Source organism: Gymnogyps californianus, chromosome 7 (genome assembly GCF_018139145.2).
Source record: "Gymnogyps californianus isolate 813 chromosome 7, ASM1813914v2, whole genome shotgun sequence".
Classification (NCBI taxonomy): Eukaryota; Metazoa; Chordata; class Aves; order Accipitriformes; family Cathartidae; genus Gymnogyps; species Gymnogyps californianus.
In genome coordinates, this window is record NC_059477.1 from 20058847 (window position 1) to 20083301 (window position 24455).

Genomic DNA, 24455 nt, shown 5'->3' on the forward strand with positions numbered 1-24455 from the left:
GATAGCTCGCTTTCTCTTTTGCAAAGTGATGCAAAGTAAGCTGTTGTGGATTTTTGCTATCTAATATTTCTCGTGGCTTTTATTGCACGTGAACATGACTGATTTTCAGTGTTAACACTAACAAACATTTGTCTAGTTAGAAAACAACATGACTACAAAATCCCCAGTTACAGCAAAACAACTAGAAGCCAACATCTGTATCGCTCTGCCCCCCAGTTTGTAATCCTGTTAGATAAACCGTGTTAGTTACTCTCATTAAAATGGGACTCTCTGTAAACGCAGACCATTAAACACCTCAGAGGGACTGAAAGCAGTGAAACAAAACGCAAGTTTCACATTTCTAAAATCTCATCTCCATATTATGAAATAGGATGTTCACAATTCCTATGCAGTAGTTACACAGCGTAACTTGATCCTCCATCATGCAGTTTGGAGGAAATTTAGCAAAGCTCCTAGGTTTGTTCAGCCTGAGACAAGTAACACAAAAATGTGTGCTGTTTGTCTGTTTTTTTTGTAAACATGATGGCTGAAAGCACAGGTCTAAGAGGAAAAGGTGGCAGTGTCCTCCAGCTCTTTCATGTTATCACTGTACATACCTCAGTATGTAAAATCAAGTAGCCAGACCTTTCAGTCATTACCCAAGCTGTTATGCACTAACTTCAACAGAAGCTTTATCTGAGTAAGGACTACATGCTCCTATTCAAAGTAAGATGTGGAAGTTAGTGCATATAGAAACTTGTGCTTGTTCAGAGAAAATTTTCTGAAAAAATTGTAAAGTGCAAAATACAATTGCAGGCTTTGGAAAGGTATGTTGCTGCATTTTTGCTTTAACTCCTGAGACTGTTTTGGAACGCTGTTTTCCCAGCAGTTGGGAAGGTGCCGATTCCCAGACCGCAGAGACGTGATACTGCACTTTTCCAGGGAGTAGCTGTGGTACCCGCAAAGAGACGAGCCATATCCTGTGAAGCAACAGGAGTGCAGGAACACCTCTTTGTGCCAAAATTACAGACTGGAAATGCTACAAAATGTGGGTTTATTGCCATGTGAGGGAGGGACTCAGCCCGTATAACACTGGGTGTTCTAGTGATGTGTAAAAATCTGCGGTATCTGGAGTTTTGCAGCTCCAGGACTGAAATTCTACAAACAATTTGCAGATGGTGTCTTACCTGAGCATGCACACTCACACTTGTGGCTGCATAAGGAAGAGGGAGGGGATCTCTGTAAATAAACCGCTTAAAGAGGGAGGGGATCTCTGTAAATAAACCGCTTAAAAAGAAAACCAAATAGTCAAACTAGCAGCTTGGTAGTTTGATATTCGATTGCCTTCTGTTACAGTATTTTTCAAATAGCTGTTACCATAACAACATAACATATTTTTATTTTAATTTTTTTTAGCTATTTGGAAAAAAAAATATTCTTGCCAGAATTCTTCCATAATAGCTTCCATTAAATGCGGTGACTTCTATTGGGGAGGCCCGTGCTGATGTCTCCTGCTGTCACAAGTCACTCACAAATTTAGCAGATGTTTTGTTTGATAAGGCCAATTTGAGCTTTATAAAACATGTTGTCTGCTCTTTCCATCCCCAAAGAGCAAATATCAGTTAGGATGGGATTCAGAACTGATCATTTGCCAGGAGACAAGGCGCTTGATACCTGTCAGCAGAATGTGTCCCACACTTGAAAAACTAGATCAGACCGAATTGTAGATTCTCCTTTAACATAGCGATAGTGTACCAAACACCAAGAGATAGACCTTAGAGACATATATATAACAACAACAACAACAACAAGGAGAAGGAGGAAGAAAGGAGGTACAAATCCTTTAGGAGGCCAGTATTTTTTCCCCTATTCTATAGTACATATTTTGCTAAACTCTTAAGGTAAATGCTGTAGATGAGAGTGGCTTATCACAATCAAACAAAAGTTACTATAAAAACAACTGGAAAAAGCGAAAGAAAAGGAATCCACTTTAAATACTGATGCTGCCCCAGAAACACTAGCAATTTTATTTTGGATTCAAGTAATTTGCATGACTAAGAAATAACCACTTTTCCAGGCCCTCCACACACAACAGTGGCAAACATGTCCAGATTATTATATTTAATAATTTGTCTGCTAATACCATCTTGTCTCTGGAAACAGGGACAAAACTATTTATTTCTGCAAGGCTTATTTTATAATCGGCTTTTAAAAATTTTATAATCAGCTAGAACCATGTTTTAGTGTGTTTGATTTTTTTAAGCAGTTAACACAGCATAAGAGAAGGTTCCATGAATTACTTCAACGTTGTTATCGAAAATTTCTCAGAGGAGAAGAAAATTTAAATATATGTTATTTCTATGTTGATTACCTGGATCAAAATGACTAGCAGCTAGCCAGCCAACACCGGCATGCTACTGTTCTGGGGGAGGTGTGCAAGTGTGTACATCCGTATGTATGCATGTGTGCCTGTGTTTTCTTTGTACTAGCTAAACAGAATATTTTTAAATCTTTAGAAGTAAAAAGTGTTGCTAAACGATGTGCTTTACTTTCCATACTCTTTTCCATAAATCTGTATTCACAAGAGTAGTTTAAATTAATTCCAGAGAGGATATTCCAGATTTGCACAAGTGTAAATGACATAGTAAAATGAAGTGGTTATCTGGTCATAAGGCTTCAGCGAGACTGCTGCCATAAGATTGAACCTTCTGTTTAGTTTGTGAAGGTGACAAACATTTCAGTGAACCTGAAAACAGCAGTGTTGAAAACAGCATCACAAATCCTGTTGCTCTATTTAAAATTCAGAATAGATAGCAATTTTTTCCTGTGTAGTTCAGATTTTTTTCCTAATGTGTAGCTGAAAATATTTCTGTAAGTAAATTAATTTCCCCCACATTTCAGTGTATTTAAAAGCGTACACACATTGATGTATTCTGCTTTTAAGAATGCTAATTCCAGTTTTAAGAATGCAGCAAGTCCAGCATTAGACTGTCTGCTGGAGTATCTCTTTTTGGTTTAGCAACAGAGCTATGTTGGGGTTGATCTAACACTCCTTGATCACACACCACTTGATATAAAAAGGTGAAAGTGGTACTACAGACGCCTGCGATTTGATTGATAATGTTAAGAATGTTCATCCACACAACTGTCCGCTAGATTTTATTTGCTGCAGTGAGGTTACTCAGTCTGAGATCATTTCATACAGGCAACAAATCCGCAGTTTTGACATCAAGTGACAAGTACTACAGGCTCCTTTTTCGTATTGGTTGTATGTGCATGTAAAAAATGTTAATGAAACGTATTAAATTTATTAACAACTAAAATCTCTTGCATTCACACCACTCTGCTGTAACTAGGATTGAGAAGACAAGCTTTAAACAAAAAGAGCTTTCATACCCTGCTCCGGTGTGACCAGTCATTGTAGGTTGCTCTAGGACTCGTAACTACCGAGGGGACTTTTGAAATGGGCACTATTTGAACTTCTGAGCATGGTCTATAATCTTGCTTAATAATTACATCAACTGTGACAGTTTAATTCAGTGTAGCTATCCAAAACTATTTCTGAAATTAATAATAGGCATGCTTTATAGCTTATGCATGTCAAAAGTTATAAGACAAGTCTCATCATGGAACTTAACTATTTTAACATGACTTTTTAAATAGTCCAACCATTTAAAAAAATTACATAACATTTTTCTTTCTAACTTTTAAAACAAAAAGTTTCATTGCATTTATAGGGTTGAATATAGCTAAGTGACCTCTACAAAAGGCTTCCTCTTTGAAGTGTTCTCTGAAGAGAGCTTCAAGGCAGCTGAGTGTCTCAGATTCTGATTTTGTAAGGTTTTGATGCTAGAAAATTGTTTAACAAACAGCTCCAAAATATTTAGATTTTGATTAATAACACACAGTGCCGTGGTATTTAAATAATATAAAGTATGAAATCTAACATGTGGCAGAAGAGTATGTGTTCCACATGGTTAGGAGAATAGGAATGGGGGCATACCAATATCTGAGCAGGAGGGAAATAGTTATACAAAGCCAATTAAACTATTGTTCTTTAGGAATATATTAAACTGTCGTCTCTACTTGTGCCAAAACTTTTTCTCTAACTTTGTGGTTGGAAAGGATGCTCCTTCAGGAGTGTAGGGAGTTCTGGTTACCGTTCCTTTGTTCTTCAAATGTCCGCATTGTGTATGAGTCTGCAGAAACCTGGATTTGGTTAACATTGACTTCCTAGCAGACAGCAGTTTGGGGATATTAGCCAAATGTCTTAATACAGTAATATGTGAAGAATACTAAGTAAACTCAGGGAAACTAGTTGTGTATAACCATCCTGAAGAGCAATGCTCACACTGAAATCAGTCATAGGGCCTCAGAACCTTTGACTGTAGTTAAATTCCTATGTAGTTTCACAATCTTCTCAAATGTTGAACCTTTACTGATAAAAGAAGCTTTACTCTGCCAAAAGAAGTTTTATTCTGTCTAAGGAAGTAAAATACTACTGTATTTGGAGTCTTTCCAATGAAAGGACTTGAACTGACGTTGAGATACTAAACTGGCCTACACTGAAGGGTTCATTTAAAAATCCCATCTCATTTATACTCTAATTACTACTAGATTAGGATCACATCTAATCTCATAGTAATTATATATTAGCTGTATATATTAGCTTTAGGATGAGATCTGATGTTTGCATACAAGTATTTATTTTATTAAATGAAAAGGATAAAAGACCTACCCAACTCTGGCATCATATGTCTATACCTCATTTGCATATATATCTTCTAAATTCCAAAACAGAAAAAAATTGAACCTGCAATTTCTATTTTGGGACAAGCCAAAGAGGGGAAAAAAAGCCAAAAGCATTGATTTTTTAAAAATCAATTTTTCTATGACAGAAGCAAAAAGCAAACTAATTAGCTGTTTGCTGTCAATACATTAACATTGTGAATATGCAAGTTGCCATTTAACATGCCAATGCAACGCTGCAACTGTCCAGATGTAACACTGTCAGAAGAAGAGGTGTACCTGTAATTCTTCTTGATTTCAACTTTTTTTTTTGTTTATAATGGCTGGAAGTAGTATGTAGCCACAGAGGTATGTACAACGGAAAAGACTCATAACCTGCATTTGTGAGCAGTTTCATGTTTGATCTATCAGTTTGAAGAAAATCCTTCCAAACACAGTTCTCTATTAGTGATGGGTAGTGGTTACAATATGAATACACTTTCAGCAGTGCACTACTATCTAAAATGGACATTGACACTAAAGTGATTCTGTCTTCAGCTCAACATAGCCATGACTGTTAAAAATGCGAAGAAAAGAGCTCATTCAGCAAGCCATACTAATTATATCTAGCCCACATTTGCAAACTGTTTAATTGTAAGCATTCCTGGATTGGTATTACTAAATCTTAAGGATTATTTTGCAGTTGTTGGTATCAAAATTAAAAATAGTCTCCATTGAATCTCTTCCAGAAGAGTTGAAGCTAGATGTTGTGAAAACAAAATGTAAATAATCAATAAAAGCCTTACAATCAAATGTCTTGATACCTAACCAAATTATTATCTAATGACTGGAATCTAACTTCAGAATCAATTACAGAACTTCTTTTTTAGCATTCATTCACCCCATCACAGAGATAATATAATAAAGATTTTAATAGAACATTTTTATAAGCAGGAATGTGACAAATTTTTGTGATTCCGGGTTTTGAGACTTTAGATTACGATCTTTAATCTCAGCTAAACAAAAGAGAGTCTCTCAAGCTTCTTAAGCACAAACACATTTTAGTGAGTATCCACAAGAAACAGTATTTAGGGCTTTTTAAATCAGGAGATTTTTTTTTTTCCAGGTGCTTTCCCTGGGTGAATTCCCAGTCTGTAGATGCACATACCTACCACAGCTCACAATCTATTGCAATTTCACATTTCAAAATTAAGTAGGCTGGTATTTCTCCAGTCAATAATGCTGAAAGCTACATACTGAAAAAGGGAGAAAGACCTTAAAGCCTTAAGATACCAAGTATTTTGAAAATGCTTAACTCTTCCAGTCTCCAGGAATTACAGGAATATAAAACTGCAACACTGAAGTTGCTGACAAAATGCTTTTTACTAGTGGGCTCTTTGTCAGGTATGGGAAGACTGATCAAAGCCTGAGGTGGCCTTGTCGTTATCATTTCTTCTTTCCAAGAAGGCTGGTCTCTGAGATACTGGAGCATCAGTTTTTCACCTGATGGACTGTTGACTTAACTGACGAGGCTTCACAACCAAATCCTTCTTACGGTGTGTGATTTACAGAGCTGGCTCTAGGCAAGTTCAAGTTAAGCTATTTGTATCCATGTCACTTTGGACGTGTCTTGTTTTGTGAGCAATTAAAAAAAAAAAGGTCATGTTTTGTACTCTGGAGATATTGCTGTTTGTTGTTCCCCCAAAATTTAAACATTTTGCATGCCTCAGACCACTTCAGGAAGCTTGCAGGATAAATGGAGTCCCCTGCTGAGCAGCTAATAGGGGAACTCGCACTTTCAGGAAAAGTGTGTCTAATAGCAGGGGATTACTATAAATCTCCTGGTTGGATGTACACCCTTGCTTAAATGTTATGGGAGTGGCTTCAGTATCCTGCAGCTTCTGCATCCCACTTGTAGCTGCAGCCAGGCATATTTATAAATTTATTGGAGGCTGAAATTTTGAAAGAGGAGTTATCAGCTCTCCTTAGAGATGCAAAAATCAAAAATTAAAAGTCATTGGTTTACCTTTCTTCCCTCCTTCAAAATGCTACATGTTCTTATTATTTTCAAGTCAAAGTCACAACTTTGGGGAATTTTTGAGTTCTGTGATGGTTGAACATTGAGTGCATACATATTTATTTGACCTTAAGTAGAGAAAATAAAAGAAGTAAAACTACTTTTGAAACTATTTTATAAACAATCTCAGTGCATAGCACATAATATTATGTTGTGTACTAGGTAATATTGATATGAAATTGACCTCTGAAGTAAAGGAAAAAAAAAACCAAACCAGAAAATATTTATTTTGTAAACGTAATGATTACATTTGTTCATGGCATACTCTTAGACGTAGTGTCTCCCAGACAGTGTTTGTGATTCACAGACTGCTGGGACCTTTGGATTATTTCTAAAGGAATCTGTGAAAAATGGCTGAGAAACTAAGTTCATCCACAGAACATCACCTGTAATTATAGAATTAATGGTTTTAACTCATCTTGCAGTTTCCTGAAACACTAGAGAAGCTTTCTAGATTTTCTTTTCTAAGCCCTGAGGGTGCCAAAGAGTCCTTGAGCTTTGGCTGTTTCCCCAAAGCCCTTGCTTGGGTGTTTCTAAAACAGCTTGATGTTTCTCAGCTGGGCAGAAGGCATTCAAGCAAGTGCTAAGTGTAAGGAGGCTAGATAAGAGGCCAGTTCAGGTTTTTAATTGCCTTGCTCCTCTCCTAGCTTTGACAAGTGGACACTGCATTGTGACTGCTCTGTCATTCATACTTCCAGGTACAGACTTGGGAGGTGGCTGGGATTTGTACGCAATCTGTACAAAGAATGTGGGTTTTTTACCAAGTGCTTTACCAAATCTGGCTATTAAAGATATTTTTGTGGCTAGCACAGCTGATGATCTGACAGCAGACGTAACTTCAGCTTCAATGCTGTGGAGATCATCTAGCCCCTCATGTTATCACAGCAGTGAGATGAATACTGGCACTAGTGACCATCATCTCTTTCCTGACTGAATGCTGTTCTTAGGCATTTTGTGCTTGACAGTATACCTCTCCAGAGAAGTGGGAATCTTAACCTCAAAAGAATCCTGAGGCAAATGGTATTTCAGTCTCATCTAATTCCAGTGATATACCAAGTGCTGAACAAAAAACCCCAGAAATGACAGAAAAAATAACAGGAGAAACTCAAGATCACCTTTGGCCTGAATCAAGAGGAGTGCTTACTCTGCCGTGCAGATAGATGAGTTTGCAAATGTTGCTGCTGCTGTTGCTAATTCCCTTGAATATATGACTCATGAGACTGGAAGTGAGCTGATAGGAGATGTCCTGTGTTGCCACACACTAACAGCTCAAAAATATGCAGAAGATATAGGCAGAATATCATCACAGGTTTCCTACAAGAAAATGTTGTGAGTTGGTAAGTGCATTGAGATTTGCATTGGGGTGGACTTTCAATGACTCAAAATCTTTCTTGATTGTTGAATGCCTTTAAAAGCAGCCTGTGTTTCCGCTGGGATCATGCGGAAAGCATTAGCCAACATGAAAAGTATCATGGATAATTGCTGTGAAAATGGTTAACTTTATCTAAGATTAACCTGTGAAGTCATCTGAATTCCCAGTTTTATCCAGTGAAATAAGCAATGAACATGTGAGCTTCTGTTTTTGTTCTAAAGTATAGTGGCTATTGAGGCAAAATTCTTACTCATCATGAAGTTTCATCCCGGAGTCCGCCAAGTTAGAGAAAGCAACTTAGATAGATACATTTGAAACCTTTTATAACTTTTTGGCTGAAATATGTATTGAGATTGATAGGGATAGTGGTCAAATACTAGTTTTGCCAGTACTTCTCTGAAACAAAGAATGAATAAGACTGAAACTTGCAGTTTCAGACTGTGCAAGAATGTTTCCAAACTAAGGGTTAAGAAAAGAGGGGCAATCATTTAAGTTATTATTCAATGATGGACTGAAACTTGCATTTGAGAAGCAACTTCATAACTTATCCCAGCTAAAATGAAAAGAGAAATACCCTTCCCTGGAAGATATAAAATAGTAATATTGTTCTCAACCATCTACTTAGGAAAATTGGTTACAAATTGACATAAATTGGGTATTGAAGCAGAGGTACCACTAAAACTGTGACTGATTCTATTAAGTCTTCTCCCACTTTGTGCTGCAAAACAATCTCTATCTTCTCGTTAGAATGGTTGGACACAGCCCTGTAAGTGACTGTAGATTTCTTTTCCAGAGGCTGTAAATATTTCAGATGTGTCTGTCAGGCCATACACCAGTTGCGCTTTAGCATTCGCCAAAAATAATGACACTTCATCGTTACTGAACTAACATAACACAGCTATTCAAACTTGGCCACCTACCTACACATTCCAACCTACAAAACACTGTGAGGGAAGAAAATTGGAGTGGGATTATCATTTGGCAGATACATATCATAAATTAGTGATCTTCCCAAGGCTTCTCATGGAACCAGCAGTGCAGCCAAATAGCTGTCATTGAGGCACCAAGCTCGCGTTGTAAGGGAATGTAGTAAGAAGAAATCATTAATACAAACATTATTAAACAGTCATTGATTCTTTGGAAGATAAACTGAATGGGATATATAAACATTCTCAGCTGTATGTTTCAGGCTAAATCAAGGCACCAAGGCAAGGAGCGTCAATTATTGAAAGCTGCTTGAGTCAGGGCCCCAAGTGAAGCATAAAGGCACTGCAGTCTCTTCCCGCCCGCCCAGGGGCTTGGCTGTCTGCGCTTGGGGCAGCTCTGATGCGGTGCAGGGCTGTGACCCGGGATGGGGGTCCTGTGAATAGAGCTGTGAGAGAGAGTCTCACTGGGGGCTGCTTGTCCGTGCTCGAGAGCTACGTTTACGCTCAGGTGTGAGGTTGTAGGTGTGCCTGCCCTGAGTTCTGTGACCTTTGGATCACGAGACCTTCACAAATCTCCAACCTATTTTTACTTGGCTACCTGGCCTGACCACAGACCTGCTTTGTCACTACGGGCTTTTCTGGCAATTACTGGACTTTTGGCTGATCCCGGTTACCGTTACCAAACCTGCTTTGCTCTTCTTGCAAATTAACTTTTTTTTCCCCTTTACAATGTCTAAAGGACTTTGTGGACTAAGTTACTGTGCTGCTACTATCAAATAAGGTAGGAAATATTTTATCATATTTTGATCCCTATTTTTAAGCCAATTTATGTTATGGCATATTAAAGATTTCCATTGTTCAAATTGGTGAACTGACATTATTCATTGAGATTTTAACTCTAAATGTTTTCACACTTTGGTTTCCATCATGTATTTGACATAACTCACATGTAACTAATTAGTACTGAAGTACAACTTTTCATTTATCACATTTTTGCAGATAGATTTTTAAAGCATTTATTCTGATTACTTGTTTATTATGATACACTGCTTCAAATTAGAACCTTGACTTATTTTAATAAGGATTCTGCAATCTATTAATACATCCTGCATGTAAAGGGCCTAAAAAGAATCCCGTTATTTCCATAACATAGTGGTATTGCTGTAAACACCACAAAGTGATTATGTATTCACCATTTTATTCAAAGATGTGCAGTGCTAATACTTATTCCTCAACTTCAATATCCTTTTGGAACCACTATCCTGAGAAGTAGATAATGTTAGAAAGAAGGCAAATTATTAATGCAGAGTGGCATAGTCACCAATAGACTACAAAATATACTTTTAAAATCATGCTTTTACAAACATGGCACAGAATCTGCTGTAGCACTGTATGCTTTAAAAGCTGCAGATATATTTTAGAAAACACTGATGAAGCCATTACTGCTCCATCCATTTGTTCATAGTATATATCATTATTCAAGAAATTTAAGAACTGTAATGATGGAAAATCACACAGAAAGAAAAGAAAAGGAACATGGACTTTGTCAGAAACAAGGGCTACATTTTTATTCAAGAGGCCCATAATGACGGAAAATCACAGTGAAAGGCAGAGACGAAACAGGGATCCCATAAAGGACTGACACACCACAGTGGCACAAGTAGTAGAACAGTCATAGCAAGTGGATAAAAATAAAGAAAACAAAATTAACTAGAGAAGAGCTGGACTCAGGGATGAAGCACAAAACAGAAACAAATCACAGCAAATGCTGAACATTAATTTCGAAGAGTCTGCTGAGAATGAGTGGAGAGACAAGTTGCATCAATATTAATGAAGCTGAAATAGAACTCCAAACGACCACGAGTACAAAATGGCACACAAAGCATTTTCTTTTAAATAGGTTGAAGATTGGATCACGAGACCTTTACAAAAATGAACAGAATTCACAAAAGACGTTATTATGGGAAATGTGATAAACAATCACAACATAAATCTTAAAAAAGAACTACAGAAATATTAATTACCAGCACATACATTTATTTTAAAACAATGGTTTATAGATGAGATATTCAGGAAAGTAAGAGGAGAAGAGTATTTTCTGATATCCAGTGATCTATAAATGTCTTAAAGGGATCTTATGTATCTTCAGGTACCAGTCTTTTTGATTTTTTTCAAGCAGTCTAAGAGAGCTAGGCACCTCAAATCCTTAGTAATATATTTCACTTCATTGCCCACCCTGAAATGAAAAAAGAATAAATATATGTTATATATAGGTTGGCAGTCAGAGCTCTGTGCAGGCAGGAAATAAACTTTTCTTCCCAAATTACTTAAGCTACCCACTCATATTAGACAGCCATGACTACAGGCTATGGAGCTTTCAGAGAGTCTCGGATTCTTGACATTAAAAATTTCTGCCCCACCAGCTGACAACTGTATTCACTTCTCGTCAGATAGCCTATGGTTAGAAACAAGGGGTCACACTTTAAGAACCTGATTTCTAAAAAAAGACCAACACAAATGTGTAATTTCTCAGATGATGTTGTCAGGAGTCCTGTAAATTGTAACTGGCATGTCAAGCATTGTAAGATCTCCCTTAGCGAGAAAGCAGAGCGGGTGAGTACCTTTCCCAATAAAGGCTGCTCTTCCCTATGAAAATTCCTTGTGACAGGCAAAATTTCAGTGTTGCAGAGATGCAGTCAATTGATCTGTTTCACTTATGTAACAAATTAAACTATTAAAGGTTTTGCATCTGACGCAAGAGTGGCCACATGTTTTTCCTTCCTCTCATGGCAGGTCACTGATGTTATTTCAGTGCCTTCCCCCAGCTTATCAGCAGTCTTCTCCACTTTAGGGTTCTCACTGCGCTGGCTGTAAATGCACTAACCTTTCTTTTACATTGTAGTGAAGACGTTATGATTTATGTAGAGCTATTGAGAGGAATAAAAATACCTTGTAAGCCAAAGTTTTGGTTTAAAAGGAAGACTGGGATTTAAAATATTGGCATAAATGTATATGAAGATGTAGATTAGATTTGGCAGAAGAATAGTTATTTGCAGTAGGCCATGCTCTCATGTTTCTTCAGGGGGGCAGGAATTACATAGTGGCAGCCCATAGTTAAAATCTGGCTGAAAATCCCTGTGCAGAATGTATTTGGGTTCTGAAATCCACATTAGCAAAATCTGTATCCAAGCATCCACGCTGTTAAGTCATACTTTGGTTGTACCCACAAAAATATTAGGATTGTGAGGCAACAGGATTTATGTGATCATGTTTTATTTCTTAACATGGTGATAGTAAGCTTTACCACTTGATAAGTAATTTCCCAGCCTTTGGTAATAGGATTTCATTGTCTTTCCAGAACTCCTCCACAGAGGTGTTCTCAGGCTGTCGGCTGATCAGTGAGCGCTTCCGGCATGCCTCATTCTGTCCTGCTGTGTGTATCCTCCATCCCAGTAACTAGCAGGGCAGGACAGGGATCTCTTCCTATTACTGACATGAAGGTAATTCTCTTTTTGGGAAAACAGGGCATGGGATACAATGGGAAGGTGACTGCTAAACACAGGTTTGTATTCAGCTGCATCAGCACTCTAACAGTTGTTGCTGGATGATGGTGCTTGCAAGGCAACTGTGACTGTTACTGACCTGTAGAGATGAGGACTGTTAGGATCTCTGCAGTTGCTGTGGGCTCTTGGTTTATGCTGGCAGCACTAATAGTGTGCATATACAAGTTGTTTCCTAAGTTACAACATGGCAATTCCCACGTTTATAGATCAGAGTACTGCACAGTTTGGAATAGAAAGTTAGGAACAACTTTGTAAGTAAATTATGGGGAAACCATTGGTGTTGAGTGAAGCTTTGCTGAGCTGCTAAGCTTTTCCAACTAGAGAATTACAAAGTTACAAAGTAGCTAAGAGGTCCTCTCCTGAATGCTTAAATGAGGCATAATTGTATTGTGACTTTTTCTTATAAATAAGAACACTACCATGAAATTAAAGAAAAATAATATATATATATGATCCAAGGTTTAAATTGCCTTTTTAATTGGATTTTTATAATATAGTAGCTGAATTAGTAGGAAGTAATAACTGGATTCTTATCATAACCAGAAGAATACAATACCAGCAGTTTGCCATTAGTATTTACATGTAAACTGAAGCATTCTACAAAATAAATCTCCATTGTATTTACAGAGGTCACTGTAATCCTAATGTAGAACAGAAACCGTCATCCCACCTTCTCTAGGGGTGTGTGGTGCTACCACAGTATTTCTGAATTGGACTGAGCTATACACCCATCTGATCATCCTAACAAGGTACCTTCGTGAGGCAAAACTTCTAGACGATTGCTGTTGTAAACTCTTGAAATTTCATACATTTTCATATGCAATCGCATCTTGAAGGTGCAGACTATATCCCTGTTATCATCTTTCTACATGCGTAGGTATGATGCGCTTTGGTGCTTTAATGAATAAGCCCGGAGGAACGTGTCACAGCCCCTTTCAGCGTACTGCGCTGGGCTCCACATCCAGCCAGTTACTCTCCATCATTGCTGTAGCAAGAGCTGCAGCTGTTGCAATTTTTATGAGAACTCTGGCTGACCTGGTAAAGGTTGCAGATTTTCCAAAACTTAAAGAATTCTTTGCTATTTTGCAAATGGCGTCCTAGCTATTGCCCACAAGTAACTGTTTTTCCCAGCCTCTAGAAATGTAGATGAATAGTATTAATCAGTTTTATCTGAACTCTTCAGGTTACAAAATACTTTATAACCTGAAGTTATAAAGTAAAATAAATAAAACTTAAATAAAATTTAGAACGCTTGAAGAATTGCTGCATGATGTCCTTCAAAGTTTTGTTTGGTTTTCATTTTACAATCATTTTGCAAATTATATGTAGAGCATAAAAAGTATAGTTTTCATTTTACTGATGTAGTTTATTAGGTAACTCATCTTATTGTTCTATCAGAATAGACTGTATCTTATCAGGCTAGAAAATAACTAGCTTAATGTGCGTTAGGCTAGGCCCAGAATGAGGTTTGTGGCTTTTTCTCTGAGAACACGTTTTTGAGTTCAATTATCCAGATCTCTCAATACATTTTTGTACTGTGTTCAACATATGAAACAAAATGAAGTCATTGAATCTATCATAAAAATATTACATCACAAACATTTTTGTGCCCTAGAAGAGAAACATTAAATGTCTTTGAGAGCTAGCAAGAGTCTACTATTCTTGCATGGACATTTCACTGCACACAGTTAAAAAATCTAGACTAAATGCCAAATATTATATTATTTTAGCTTTCTGTGTTGTAACTTCAAACTCACCCCTCACACAAAATCTAGAGGTTAGAGACAAGTTATAGAAAAAAATGTAATTTTCCCTGAAGTTTCTTCCTTGCAGGTATCTCCCAGGCCCCTGAAGATGCCCAAAGATATGTAGAAAACAGATTCCAGAATAAGTCCTTCTGTGGGCTTATTCCTAGTCAGCATTCTTGCAGGTTGTGTTTTTGGGTTTTTCGGGTTTTTTTAATAATTATACAGGTATAGCCCAAATTCCAAGTCAGAAGCCTCCCTACTTGTAGATTAGAGCATCTCCTTCCATGTTCAATAATACCCTTCAAGGCACAAGAAGTATTCTACACTCATGTTCCTTTCTCATACTTAGTTGTTCAACTATCAAGCATCTTGATTAATCCACTCTTCAGTGCTACCATCCCCAGCACTAAATAAAATGAAATCTAAACTTTTTTCTTAGACCACTACCATTTCTTTTCTTCTAACAGTCCTTTCATGTCTTAGGGTTTCATTTGTAGGAAAAAAAAAAGAATGTGGTCATGCTAGAATGGAGCTAGCATCTTTGAAGCCTAGAAAAAGCCTAGTATTGCCCACTCCATGATCAGTCCCAATTTAAGATATTTTCCTCTGTTTTTATTGGTAGTAATCATAGAATTATTTTTATTTGAGATTGGTACTTGCTTTTACACTGTCATTTTGCTAGGCTACTGAAAAGTTCAAAGTAGACCTGTAATTTTTGATCTAAAATTTCATTAATTCCCAGGTAATTTCTCCTACTATAGTACCTCTCTCTTCTTGGCTTTCTCTCTCTTTCTGTGAGCGACTCTGTCTTTCACTATTCTCACTATGAAAATCTCAGTATGCATTATGCCTGTTAGTGACATCGTCCATGTTAAAGTTATGAAATTCAGCTGAAATTTCCAAACTCATGTTCTAGAAATATTATTAATATGTGGCAGATCAGACTGTTCTGCATTATATGCTTCTAGACTGCCAAAGTCTGGGATATTGCAGAAAGGGGTGAGAGATGCTTTATGCCACCACAGCAATCCTGACTGACTGACTTTGGAGCAGCACTAACATCATTAACAACCTGTTACCATTCTTAAAACAAAGACAGTTAGCACAATACAAAAGCATGAAAATGAGTAAATATAAAATGCAAAGTATAGTATGAATTTAAGCGTATAAAGAACAGTATAATGTTAGATTCTCTATGAAACTGGATGAATCCACAGTTAAAAGAACAAACCCTATTGAACCCTACCAAACATAACGTTTAAAAATATTGTATTAGAAGACAGTTCAGCTGGGTGATGACTACCTTTAAACTTCACAGAACTCGATTTAGTTTAGACCGTGCCCTTGACTAGTGTTTCTTCTTAGCGCTGAGTGTATTTATTACTGGGAGCCATCCAGCTCCCACCAAGTGGCACGGACCCAGGCAATTGGGGAGCGGTGGTGTGCAAAAGCAGCTGTGTTCGTCTCACCCCCTGGGTTGCACTGAACATTGCCTGGTCACAGCAAGGATCAGGGGCTCTGTCTTTATTCTTTCAGTTCTACAAAACCACTTATTTTTGCAGTTAACGGTGACTTTGCAGTAAATATATGTTCTGGGCAGCAAAAAGCAAAGAGTATGTTGGTGGCATAAACCACAAGGTGTTTGTTTTATTACTCTCCCTTAAACATTGTTTTTAATCAGGTAGAGTTGCTCCAGGGCTCTTTGACTGCTGCACGTGTTCCAGCTGTACAATAAGCTGTATTTGTGCAGTACTTCTGTGTTGGAGAGTTGACATTGAGATGACTGCTCTCTAGATGTTTTTTCCCATTAAACTTATAAAACACATTTTGAATGCAATATGGTTAAGGTTATTATGGTTTAAACTATGTATGCCAGTTTAAAATGAGGTTTTCACCATTATGACAGATTGGGATAGAAACATTCAACCAAGTAAGGCAAACCATGACTCTAAAAGCAACTTGAAATCAAAAGCATGTAAGATGAAGTGTTACATTGCCAAGAGACGATTTCTAGCTGAAGGAATCAAATGCTTTGAAGTCCTGTATCTCTATTTAGTGAAGTGGCCCTACTAACAGTAAATTAGATATAGAGATTAATGGGGGGGATGCATTATTACAGTATGTTGTATGAAGAGCAGAAACTAAAAAACTATATTCAAACTTGCAAATTTTTGCACACACAGCACTGACTTTTGTACCATATGTAGGCACACTGAAGTACAGCAACGAAAGTAGTCAGGATCTTAAAAATTTCTTTTTCTCTTCCACAGTTCAGCTGTTTTCCCAGACAGCTAAAATCAGAATTATACCTATTGTAGGCTCTATTTATATATATAAGTATATTTATATTTATAAATATATATATATAAGTATATATATATACTCCTTTACTTCATGTAGCAAACTGCTTATGCCTGTATTGTGCTTATGAACTGGTGAGAACAAAACAAAGTTAAACTTAACTGGCTGCTAGATAAATACCAACTTCCTGGTCACAAACAAATATTCAGCAGAGTTAAATATTTTTATTTTAAGAAGACAGTCAAAAAGTTTATCTTCTGAGAGCTATCATGCCTGCACTAAAAAGATGGACAACAAAATTTTCTGACAAAATGTTAGGATGGTGAGAAAATTTAATAAATGGAAAAGCTCCCCAAAAGTAGCCTTTCAGAAAGTTTGTGGTCTTATTAATAGAGCTAGGCAAATCTATCTCTTATTGGTGCTGTGAAATAGTCTTGCATAACCCTCCTTTCAGGACAAGTATGGATAAAAGTGGGCTGTCTTGAACTTTAGAAGGGTGGAAAATTAAGACGTGTTTATTCCATTCCTGAAAAGGAAGCTAATTTTGGTTACTAAAGTTTGTAATTTAGGGATGTGAAGGATGCAGGGGCTGCTCTGCAGTTATTTATAAATATTTTTGGTTAAGTTCAATATTTCTGAATGTTTGGTATAGTAATCCATTAACTTCATTCAACAGCTAAGTAACTATATTTTAATCTGAATTAGTGGGTTGATTTTTTTTTCTCTTAAATGTATAGTGTTAGATTTTAAGACAGTATAAAGACCATATAAGCATATTACCAGCAAGAACTGACTATTATTGATTATCACTATACTAATAGAAAAGCTCTGAACAGATACAGCATTCTTTTCCTCAACTATATTGTTGCAAAAATCTCATCTCACTGAAAAAGAATAAGTTGTAACAGCCATTTTTTATGTGTAATTCCAAATTAGGCTTAGTAAAAGTGTCCTTTCTTATAAAAAAGAAAAAAAAAGATTTTTTTTTTTTAAATGTTCAAGATTATATTCCTTTTATTGTGACAGAGATGATATATAATCTGATGATACTCTCACCTTGACTCCTTCACTCCGGTGTTTTTCAAGTTTTGAGAATTTTATCTTATGGACTTAAAATAGGACATGCTATAAGAACAGTTTTTACTGCTTTCTCTCCTTCAATTTTCTTAGCAGGCAAACACTTTATGGTGCCTGTCTTTAATGGTTCAGAGAAGCGGAGCCTGAGTTAAAGAAAATGTCTTTAATTTTTTGAAGAGTCCTGGTCTGACTTCTACAACATTCCACAATTAATTTTTCATAGATTCTAAATGTTTCATCTTTTCTTCTTGAAATCTCTATTTTATTCCCAGATCATCCTCTCAAGAGGGTGATTACTTTATTATTTGTTAAACTGCCGTGTGAATTGTTATAAATAAATCCCAATGTGTTTACAATGGGCTCCTCTTGACCATACGCCATCTTTATAAATATCTAGATAAGCATGAACAAAAAACTAGTAGTGTGCCCAACCACCAGTGCTCCTTTGAATCCAAAACGCATACGGATGCTCAGGGCACTTCTCTGGGCACTGGGTATTTCACCTTTCCAGTTCTTCCTGCTCTGGTGCAGGACTGTTGGGTCGGGAAACAGAATACCAGGAAATCTGAGCCCACATCTCTGCTTGCAGTGAACAGCGTTACTCTTTGTGCCTTGATGTTTCCCTTTCATTTATGTTGTTATTTCCACAAGGGTCCAGGTTCTTGTTCACAGTGTCCTTGCAAGCCATAATCATCTCAGAAAGCTTTTGGAGCCCACGTTCACTAAAAAAGCCTATAGAGAAGGACATCCTAAATAACAGCATCACATATTTTGACAGGGCCAATTTAGGTTGAGAGAATTGTTGTTTTCTTGCTGAAGACTTATTTATTTATTTTTGGCAAATTCTTTTAACAGAACTTAGATGAAGTTAGATGAAAAAGGAGTTCTTTTTCAGTTAAAATATTTTAAAAGACTCACAAAAGGAAATTGCACATACAACTAAGGCAAGTATTTACATTCTTGGTGGTTTCTGAAGATAACGTTAGCACAGATTTATGACAGAAGAAAAAACTGATCTAGACACAGAATGCAGACAAGGTGTAATCATTATTAACTCATATTAATTTGAAATCTTTTTTTCTGTACAAATTATATAATCAAAATAATGCTATGCAGGGGAATTGGTGACCTTAATGACTCTTAGAGCTGGTTAACTATCTTCATTCTGTTTACAGATTAGAATTATATACTCGTTTGTTTGAAACAGCAAATGGAAAAAAAATCTTTATTCTGAGAACTGTCAGTGTAACCCTAAATTTACATGCTGTGTTACCTAATACCTCCTAGAAATACTGACTTCTCAAACAGATCACTTCTTCCCAGAACTGACCTGAGGGTCAAATCTAGCCTTGCATCTGAAGACTGAATAAACAGGCTTTGCATTCCTGTGTTGTTCTTCTTACGGACAGCAAAATTGATTTTGTAGAGCCATTGCTGAAGCAGCAAGAATGCAGGTTATTATAATAATGATTACTCATTACGCTAAATTCCTATTTACAGGTTAAATGGAACCCCTGTGTGGAGATAATTTTTCTAGCACAATTGTAAACTCTTGCAGACCCCTTTTCCTTCCTCCTGCCCATTTTGGCGGATCCTGCTGGACAGAAGAACCACAGCAGGGTTTCGTGCTCCTCTTCTGGAGGTGGAGATTGGAATCATCTGCAGCAACTGTCCCTGGGGTTCTGCTCTTGCCTCCAGCTCTGAGTCACTGGGCCTGGGAAATTAAATGACTTTTCCTCACATTGCAGTTTTCTGTATAGAAAGGATGCAAATATTCACTTTTGTGAAGTAGCTGGGAGTTCTGACAGCAGGTAAACTAGGTAACTCTTATAAGCTGTTATGGGAAAAAGCCCTGATGGCTCAGCGCACCATGCGCTCAGGGCTGCAGAGTTCTTCTGCCTGTCCTGTTTGTGGCTTATTCCCACACTGCGTGCCTGCCGGGGAGCTGCGAGGGAACCATCCCTCAGAGAGAGGGTTACACACAATGGCTAGAAGAGTAAATCAAAAAGTGAGTTGTGTTACCTGTAGTCTGGAGATAAGACCTTGTTCTACTCTTAGGGCAGGAGAGGGTGAGGAACCCTGGGAGGATGCTTCTTTTCCGCGTGGATTCCTCAGACTGGTTTTGCACCTCACGCGGCCCCAGTTTGGTGGGGTTTTTTTGCCCCATCATCTTTCTTTGACCAATTTCACCGCTTGGCACTTCTTCCCAGAGGCATGGCTCTGCGCCTTGCTGATTTTTGGGAGGGGGGATGGAGAGGGGCGACAACTGCTCCTTCCAGGAATGAAGCTCTGGGTGGCCCGTGTTCTCCTTGGGGCTCGCTGCCGTGGCCACCAGCCCTCCCACCGGCCGCAGGCTTTGGGACTCCGACAGTCGCCAGCGCTGGCCTTGCCCTGAGCCCCAGACCCGCACGGCACCGAACTGGGAGCCCTGGGGAGGAACCGGCACGGCTGAGGCTTTGGGTCTCCACAATCCCAACAGACAAACATCACCATCAGTTCCTACCGCTCCTCTTTCGTATGTTTGTATTGAGGCTTTTGTTTTTTAGCCAAGAAGGTAAAATAGTAATTTATTATTGAAGGGAACATTAATGTTTAAATGATATTATCTGTGTGTATCTTGTGGCCCAGTCATCTTTCCTCTGTGCATGCTCTTTTTAAAGCTAGGATATGCACTTCTGCAGGTTGCTTTATAGTAAAACGAGCTGCCGTTCCTCGTAATTCATTAAGTAAATGCAATTACATTTGATTGCAACGTATCGGAATAATCTTTATTCACTTTTTTTTTTTTTTTTAAAATGACGACCGCTTCGACGCCGTCAGCACTCGCCCTTGCGTTAAGGCGACGGACGCCTAGGAACGGGTTTGGAGGAGTAAAGGGAGGGGATGGCGGCGCCGGCGGGACGCGGCGGCGCGGAGGCTCCGCTCCGCGCCGCCGCGTCCCGCCGGCGCCGCCCTCCACCGGGGCGACCTTTCCCCTCGCGCCGCTCCCGACCAATGGGTGGCCTCGGCCCCGCCTGTTCCGCCGGCGCGCCCGCGTGCGAGGGGCCGCTCGCGCCTCTTCCTCTCAGGCCGGGGGCGGGCTAGCAAGCAGCCCCGCTCCGCCAGCTGAGGTGAGGGGAAGCCGCCCGTTCTCTTCCCTCACGTTGCTCCGCCGGGCCGGGCTGGGGAGGCGGTGGGGAGTGCGGTGAGGTAGCCGCCGAGGCCGGACTGAGGGGCTGCCGGGGCCTGGGAGGCGCCGCGCCTCCGGTTGGCAGCGCGGCGTGGGGGAGGGTGTTCCTCCTCGGCCTTTTCGAGGCGGAGGCCCCGGCGCGGCCGCCGCGCTCTGCCGGGAGGAGAGACGGGGTGGAGGGTGGGCGGCGGGACCTGGGGTTGTGGCGGGGCCTTCAGCGTACCCTGCTCTGTGCTTTCAGATGCCCCCGAAAAAGGGAGGCGACGGGGTTAAATCGCACCCGATCATCGGAAGGTTTGGGACGTCCCTGAAGATCGGGATCGTCGGGCTGCCAAACGTTGGGTAGGTGGTGAGGGGAGCGCGGGGCTGGGGCCGGCGGCGGGGCGGAGGAGCGGGCCGGGACCGCCCGGCAGGCCGGGGCTCCCCGCTGTCCCCGAGTTTGTTTCTGCTCCAGGTAGAGTGACCTGACACAGGTTCTGGGTGAAGATAGGTGCCTATAGATGCGTATACGAGCTGAGGGATACAATCTAAGTCCTTTTGCTCAGTGATAGACTTGTATCTTTAGCTTGAACTACTTATAGGTGGAGCGATGTAAAACACTGAGGTAGCGTGAGGCTGGTATGTACAAGTCTGGACAAGATAATAGTGAAGAATTAAAAGAAAAAAAGCCTTAGCGATTGCTGCAGTTTATAAAATACTATGTCTTTTGCATTTCCTTACTTCCACTGTTGTGTATATGTAATGCACGTTTTTATGCGAATACATACACACACATGCACGTGCATACAAATTCTTTTTATATTTTATTTTTTTGGAGAGGATGATGTGCACAGGAGAGGGTTAATGATACCATAAGTGTCATTAGCAGTGAAGAGGACTTCCATTCTTGAAACTTCTTCAGAGTTTGTAATGAAAAAAGTTGCGTAAGTTACAGTTTGGGAGAGATGATGGAAGATTAATTGTTATTCTCTGTCAAGCTTCTCATCTGTAGTTGTTATGGCTCCTCAAAGGAGCTGTACTTAAGGCACTTAAAAAGGATGATGAATTACCTGGAGAATATCTGTGTGAAACTATTGGTATTAATTTGTGTATCATATTTACTAAAAGAAGTTCTCAGCATTCTCAAACTTTAAATCTTTAAATTTTAGAGGAAAACTCTTTGAGCATGTCTCAGAGCTGTAAGTACTGCTTTCTTGTCTTATCGTTTATTTTGTTTTTCAGGGTGTAGGTAAGTTGCACACCAGGAAGGAAATACTTAGCAGTAACATTATATAACACGTCAATGGGGAAAAATAGTATTTGCAGTTATGTTATGATGTAACGTTCAAAGAAAATTGTGACTGACTTTTGAGCATGTTGGCTGTATGCAAGGCAGCTTTCAGATTGTTTTTTTTTTTTTTTCCCAGTGGCTGAGATGTTATGTGAAACCAAAAAAAAAACCCCAGAATATTTATGGTAGGAAGATTCAGGAGTTGATTAAGAACTTTTTCTTAGCAATAACTCAATAATTGCTCTCTTTTGGTTTAATAAATGCCAACTAACAAAATAATCTGCTACTTGGTTTAAGTGAGAATGTTCTTTTTTCCCTGATACCACTTGCAGGTTTTTTCCATTGATATTTAACAAGGATGAAAAATGTTTGGTGAAGTAGAACTGTATCTTCATATGCACAAAAGATTACTTGTAATTGATTAACTGATGTGGTTTGCTTTCTATGCCCTTCATTTCTCTTTTGATTGTTGACTTCTATTGCTTAGATACTGAAATTGTGTTAATAGGTAAATAAATCTGAAGAAACAATACAGTTGTGGAAAGAGCTGGTGAGTCTTGGCAAAACTAGTTCACTCAGAGTAAGTTTCAAGCATCCTTATTGGTTTCTCACTTTGTGCTTGAGGAAAACGAGTAGTGGCCAGTAGAGCTGTGCTTTGCTTATGACTTAAAATTTCTTTGCTAACTGACATGTGCAATATGGTCACTTAGGGGCATTTTCAAGAGCAAGGAAGAGACGTAAACATCATTTGGTTTCAATGGGACACTCCGTATGTGTATTTGAAGGTGTCTTGTACTAGAATCAGGGCAGTGGTCGCTGTTTTTGAAGTAAAGGGAAAGTTCAGTATTGCTTTGGGGTTGAAATAAGATATGCTTCTATCCAGCCCTTTTAAATGCTTCTAATTTGAACTTGTTTAAGAATGTGTGCATTTTGTTTATAGGAAATCGACTTTTTTCAATGTGTTAACAAAGAGTCAAGCGGCAGCAGAAAATTTTCCTTTCTGTACTATTGATCCAAATGAGAGTCGAGTACCTGTGCCAGATGACAGATTTGACTTCCTATGCCAGTATCACAAACCTCCAAGGTAACTCAAATTCTTAATATCTTCCTTCAGTTAAGCAGCTGAAATAGTATTACTGAACCCAAAGTTTTCATAGAAGTTTAATGCAACTATAATGTCTTTTATTAAGTTTTTACTGACATCTGCTTTAGAATGTGAAATTATATATGTACCTGGATTATACCTCCCCCCCACCTTTGTGGTATGAGAATGAGAAATCTAGGAGCTGCTAGGCATTGCTCAGCACCATATGGTGCTTGGTGTTCCTGTCTTTGAAGGTGGTGGCTCCCAGGTGACTTGGAGGATCTTCTGAAGAGATTTGGACAATGAACAGTAGTGGACATACCTAACGTGTCATGAGGTTGCTCATTTGTAAAATTTCCATCCTGTATTTTGTATTGTTCAGAATATTGTATGTGCTGTAGGTAGCCAAACAAATATCTATCAACATACCTCTGTCCTCAGTCTTTTGACAGTAAGCTTTATGGGCAGCCTTTTTTCCCCTGACTCTTTCTCTCCTTTTTATAGGCTCTGCTACTTGGTACGTGGTATACTCAGGGATATTCCTACAATATGTCTCTTCTAATTGTTTCCTTGTTCTAGGAGTGTATTCATTTTGTCATATCAATGGTTTTTGCTATTGACTGTTGCTGTAAACTGCTCTATATCTTCAGTGTGGGAACTGGGTTTTTGCTTGAACAGCAAAACTTAAGGTGCTTTCAGAAAACAGAAACTTAAATAGACACTTGTGACTTGTTAATTTCAGTTTGCAGTTAGTTGCAGAGGTATCTTGAATAAAGTGAGTGTATATAAATCATAGGGCGAATTAGTGTGCATGTCTGTTTTTGTTCAACACTTGGGCCTCAGTTTTAGAGCCAGATCACACTCACAATTAAAAAAAAAAAGATTGATTAGTCACTGATCAAAAATCCATTTGTTAATTTTCAGGTCCAAACAAGTTGCTTCCATCTGTAATTCCTGTGCACTTTTTAAATACTGAAAAATGCATTAATATGGAGTTGTTTAGGTGGACTGTTATAACATGTTATCTTGTTTTTCTTGCTCAAGTGAGTATTAAGCATACTTGTTACTGTGTGGATCATAAAACAAAACTGCTGAATTTCAGACAAAACTTTCTGGCTGTTGATTGTGGAGAGATAATGGTGTGGCTTTTAAGTTTTGTTG

At 38.6% G+C, this 24455-nt stretch overlaps 1 protein-coding gene across 2 annotated transcripts in view; it reads left to right on the forward strand.

Annotated features, from left to right (window-relative positions):
• The first annotated feature begins 20836 nt into the window (after positions 1-20836).
• The window catches only part of OLA1 (Obg like ATPase 1), a 106014-nt gene continuing 102395 nt past the window's right edge, over positions 20837-24455 (forward strand). The window contains exons 1-3 of one of the 2 annotated variants that reach the window (XM_050900288.1): positions 20837-20881; positions 21182-21282; positions 23151-23294. In XM_050900288.1, coding sequence (XP_050756245.1) covers positions 21182-21282; positions 23151-23294 — 245 coding nt within the window. In that variant the 5' untranslated portion in view covers positions 20837-20881. Of the gene's footprint in view, positions 20882-21181; positions 21283-23150; positions 23295-24455 lie in introns of those variants that run through there. The other variant, XM_050900290.1, reaches the window with a different exon arrangement.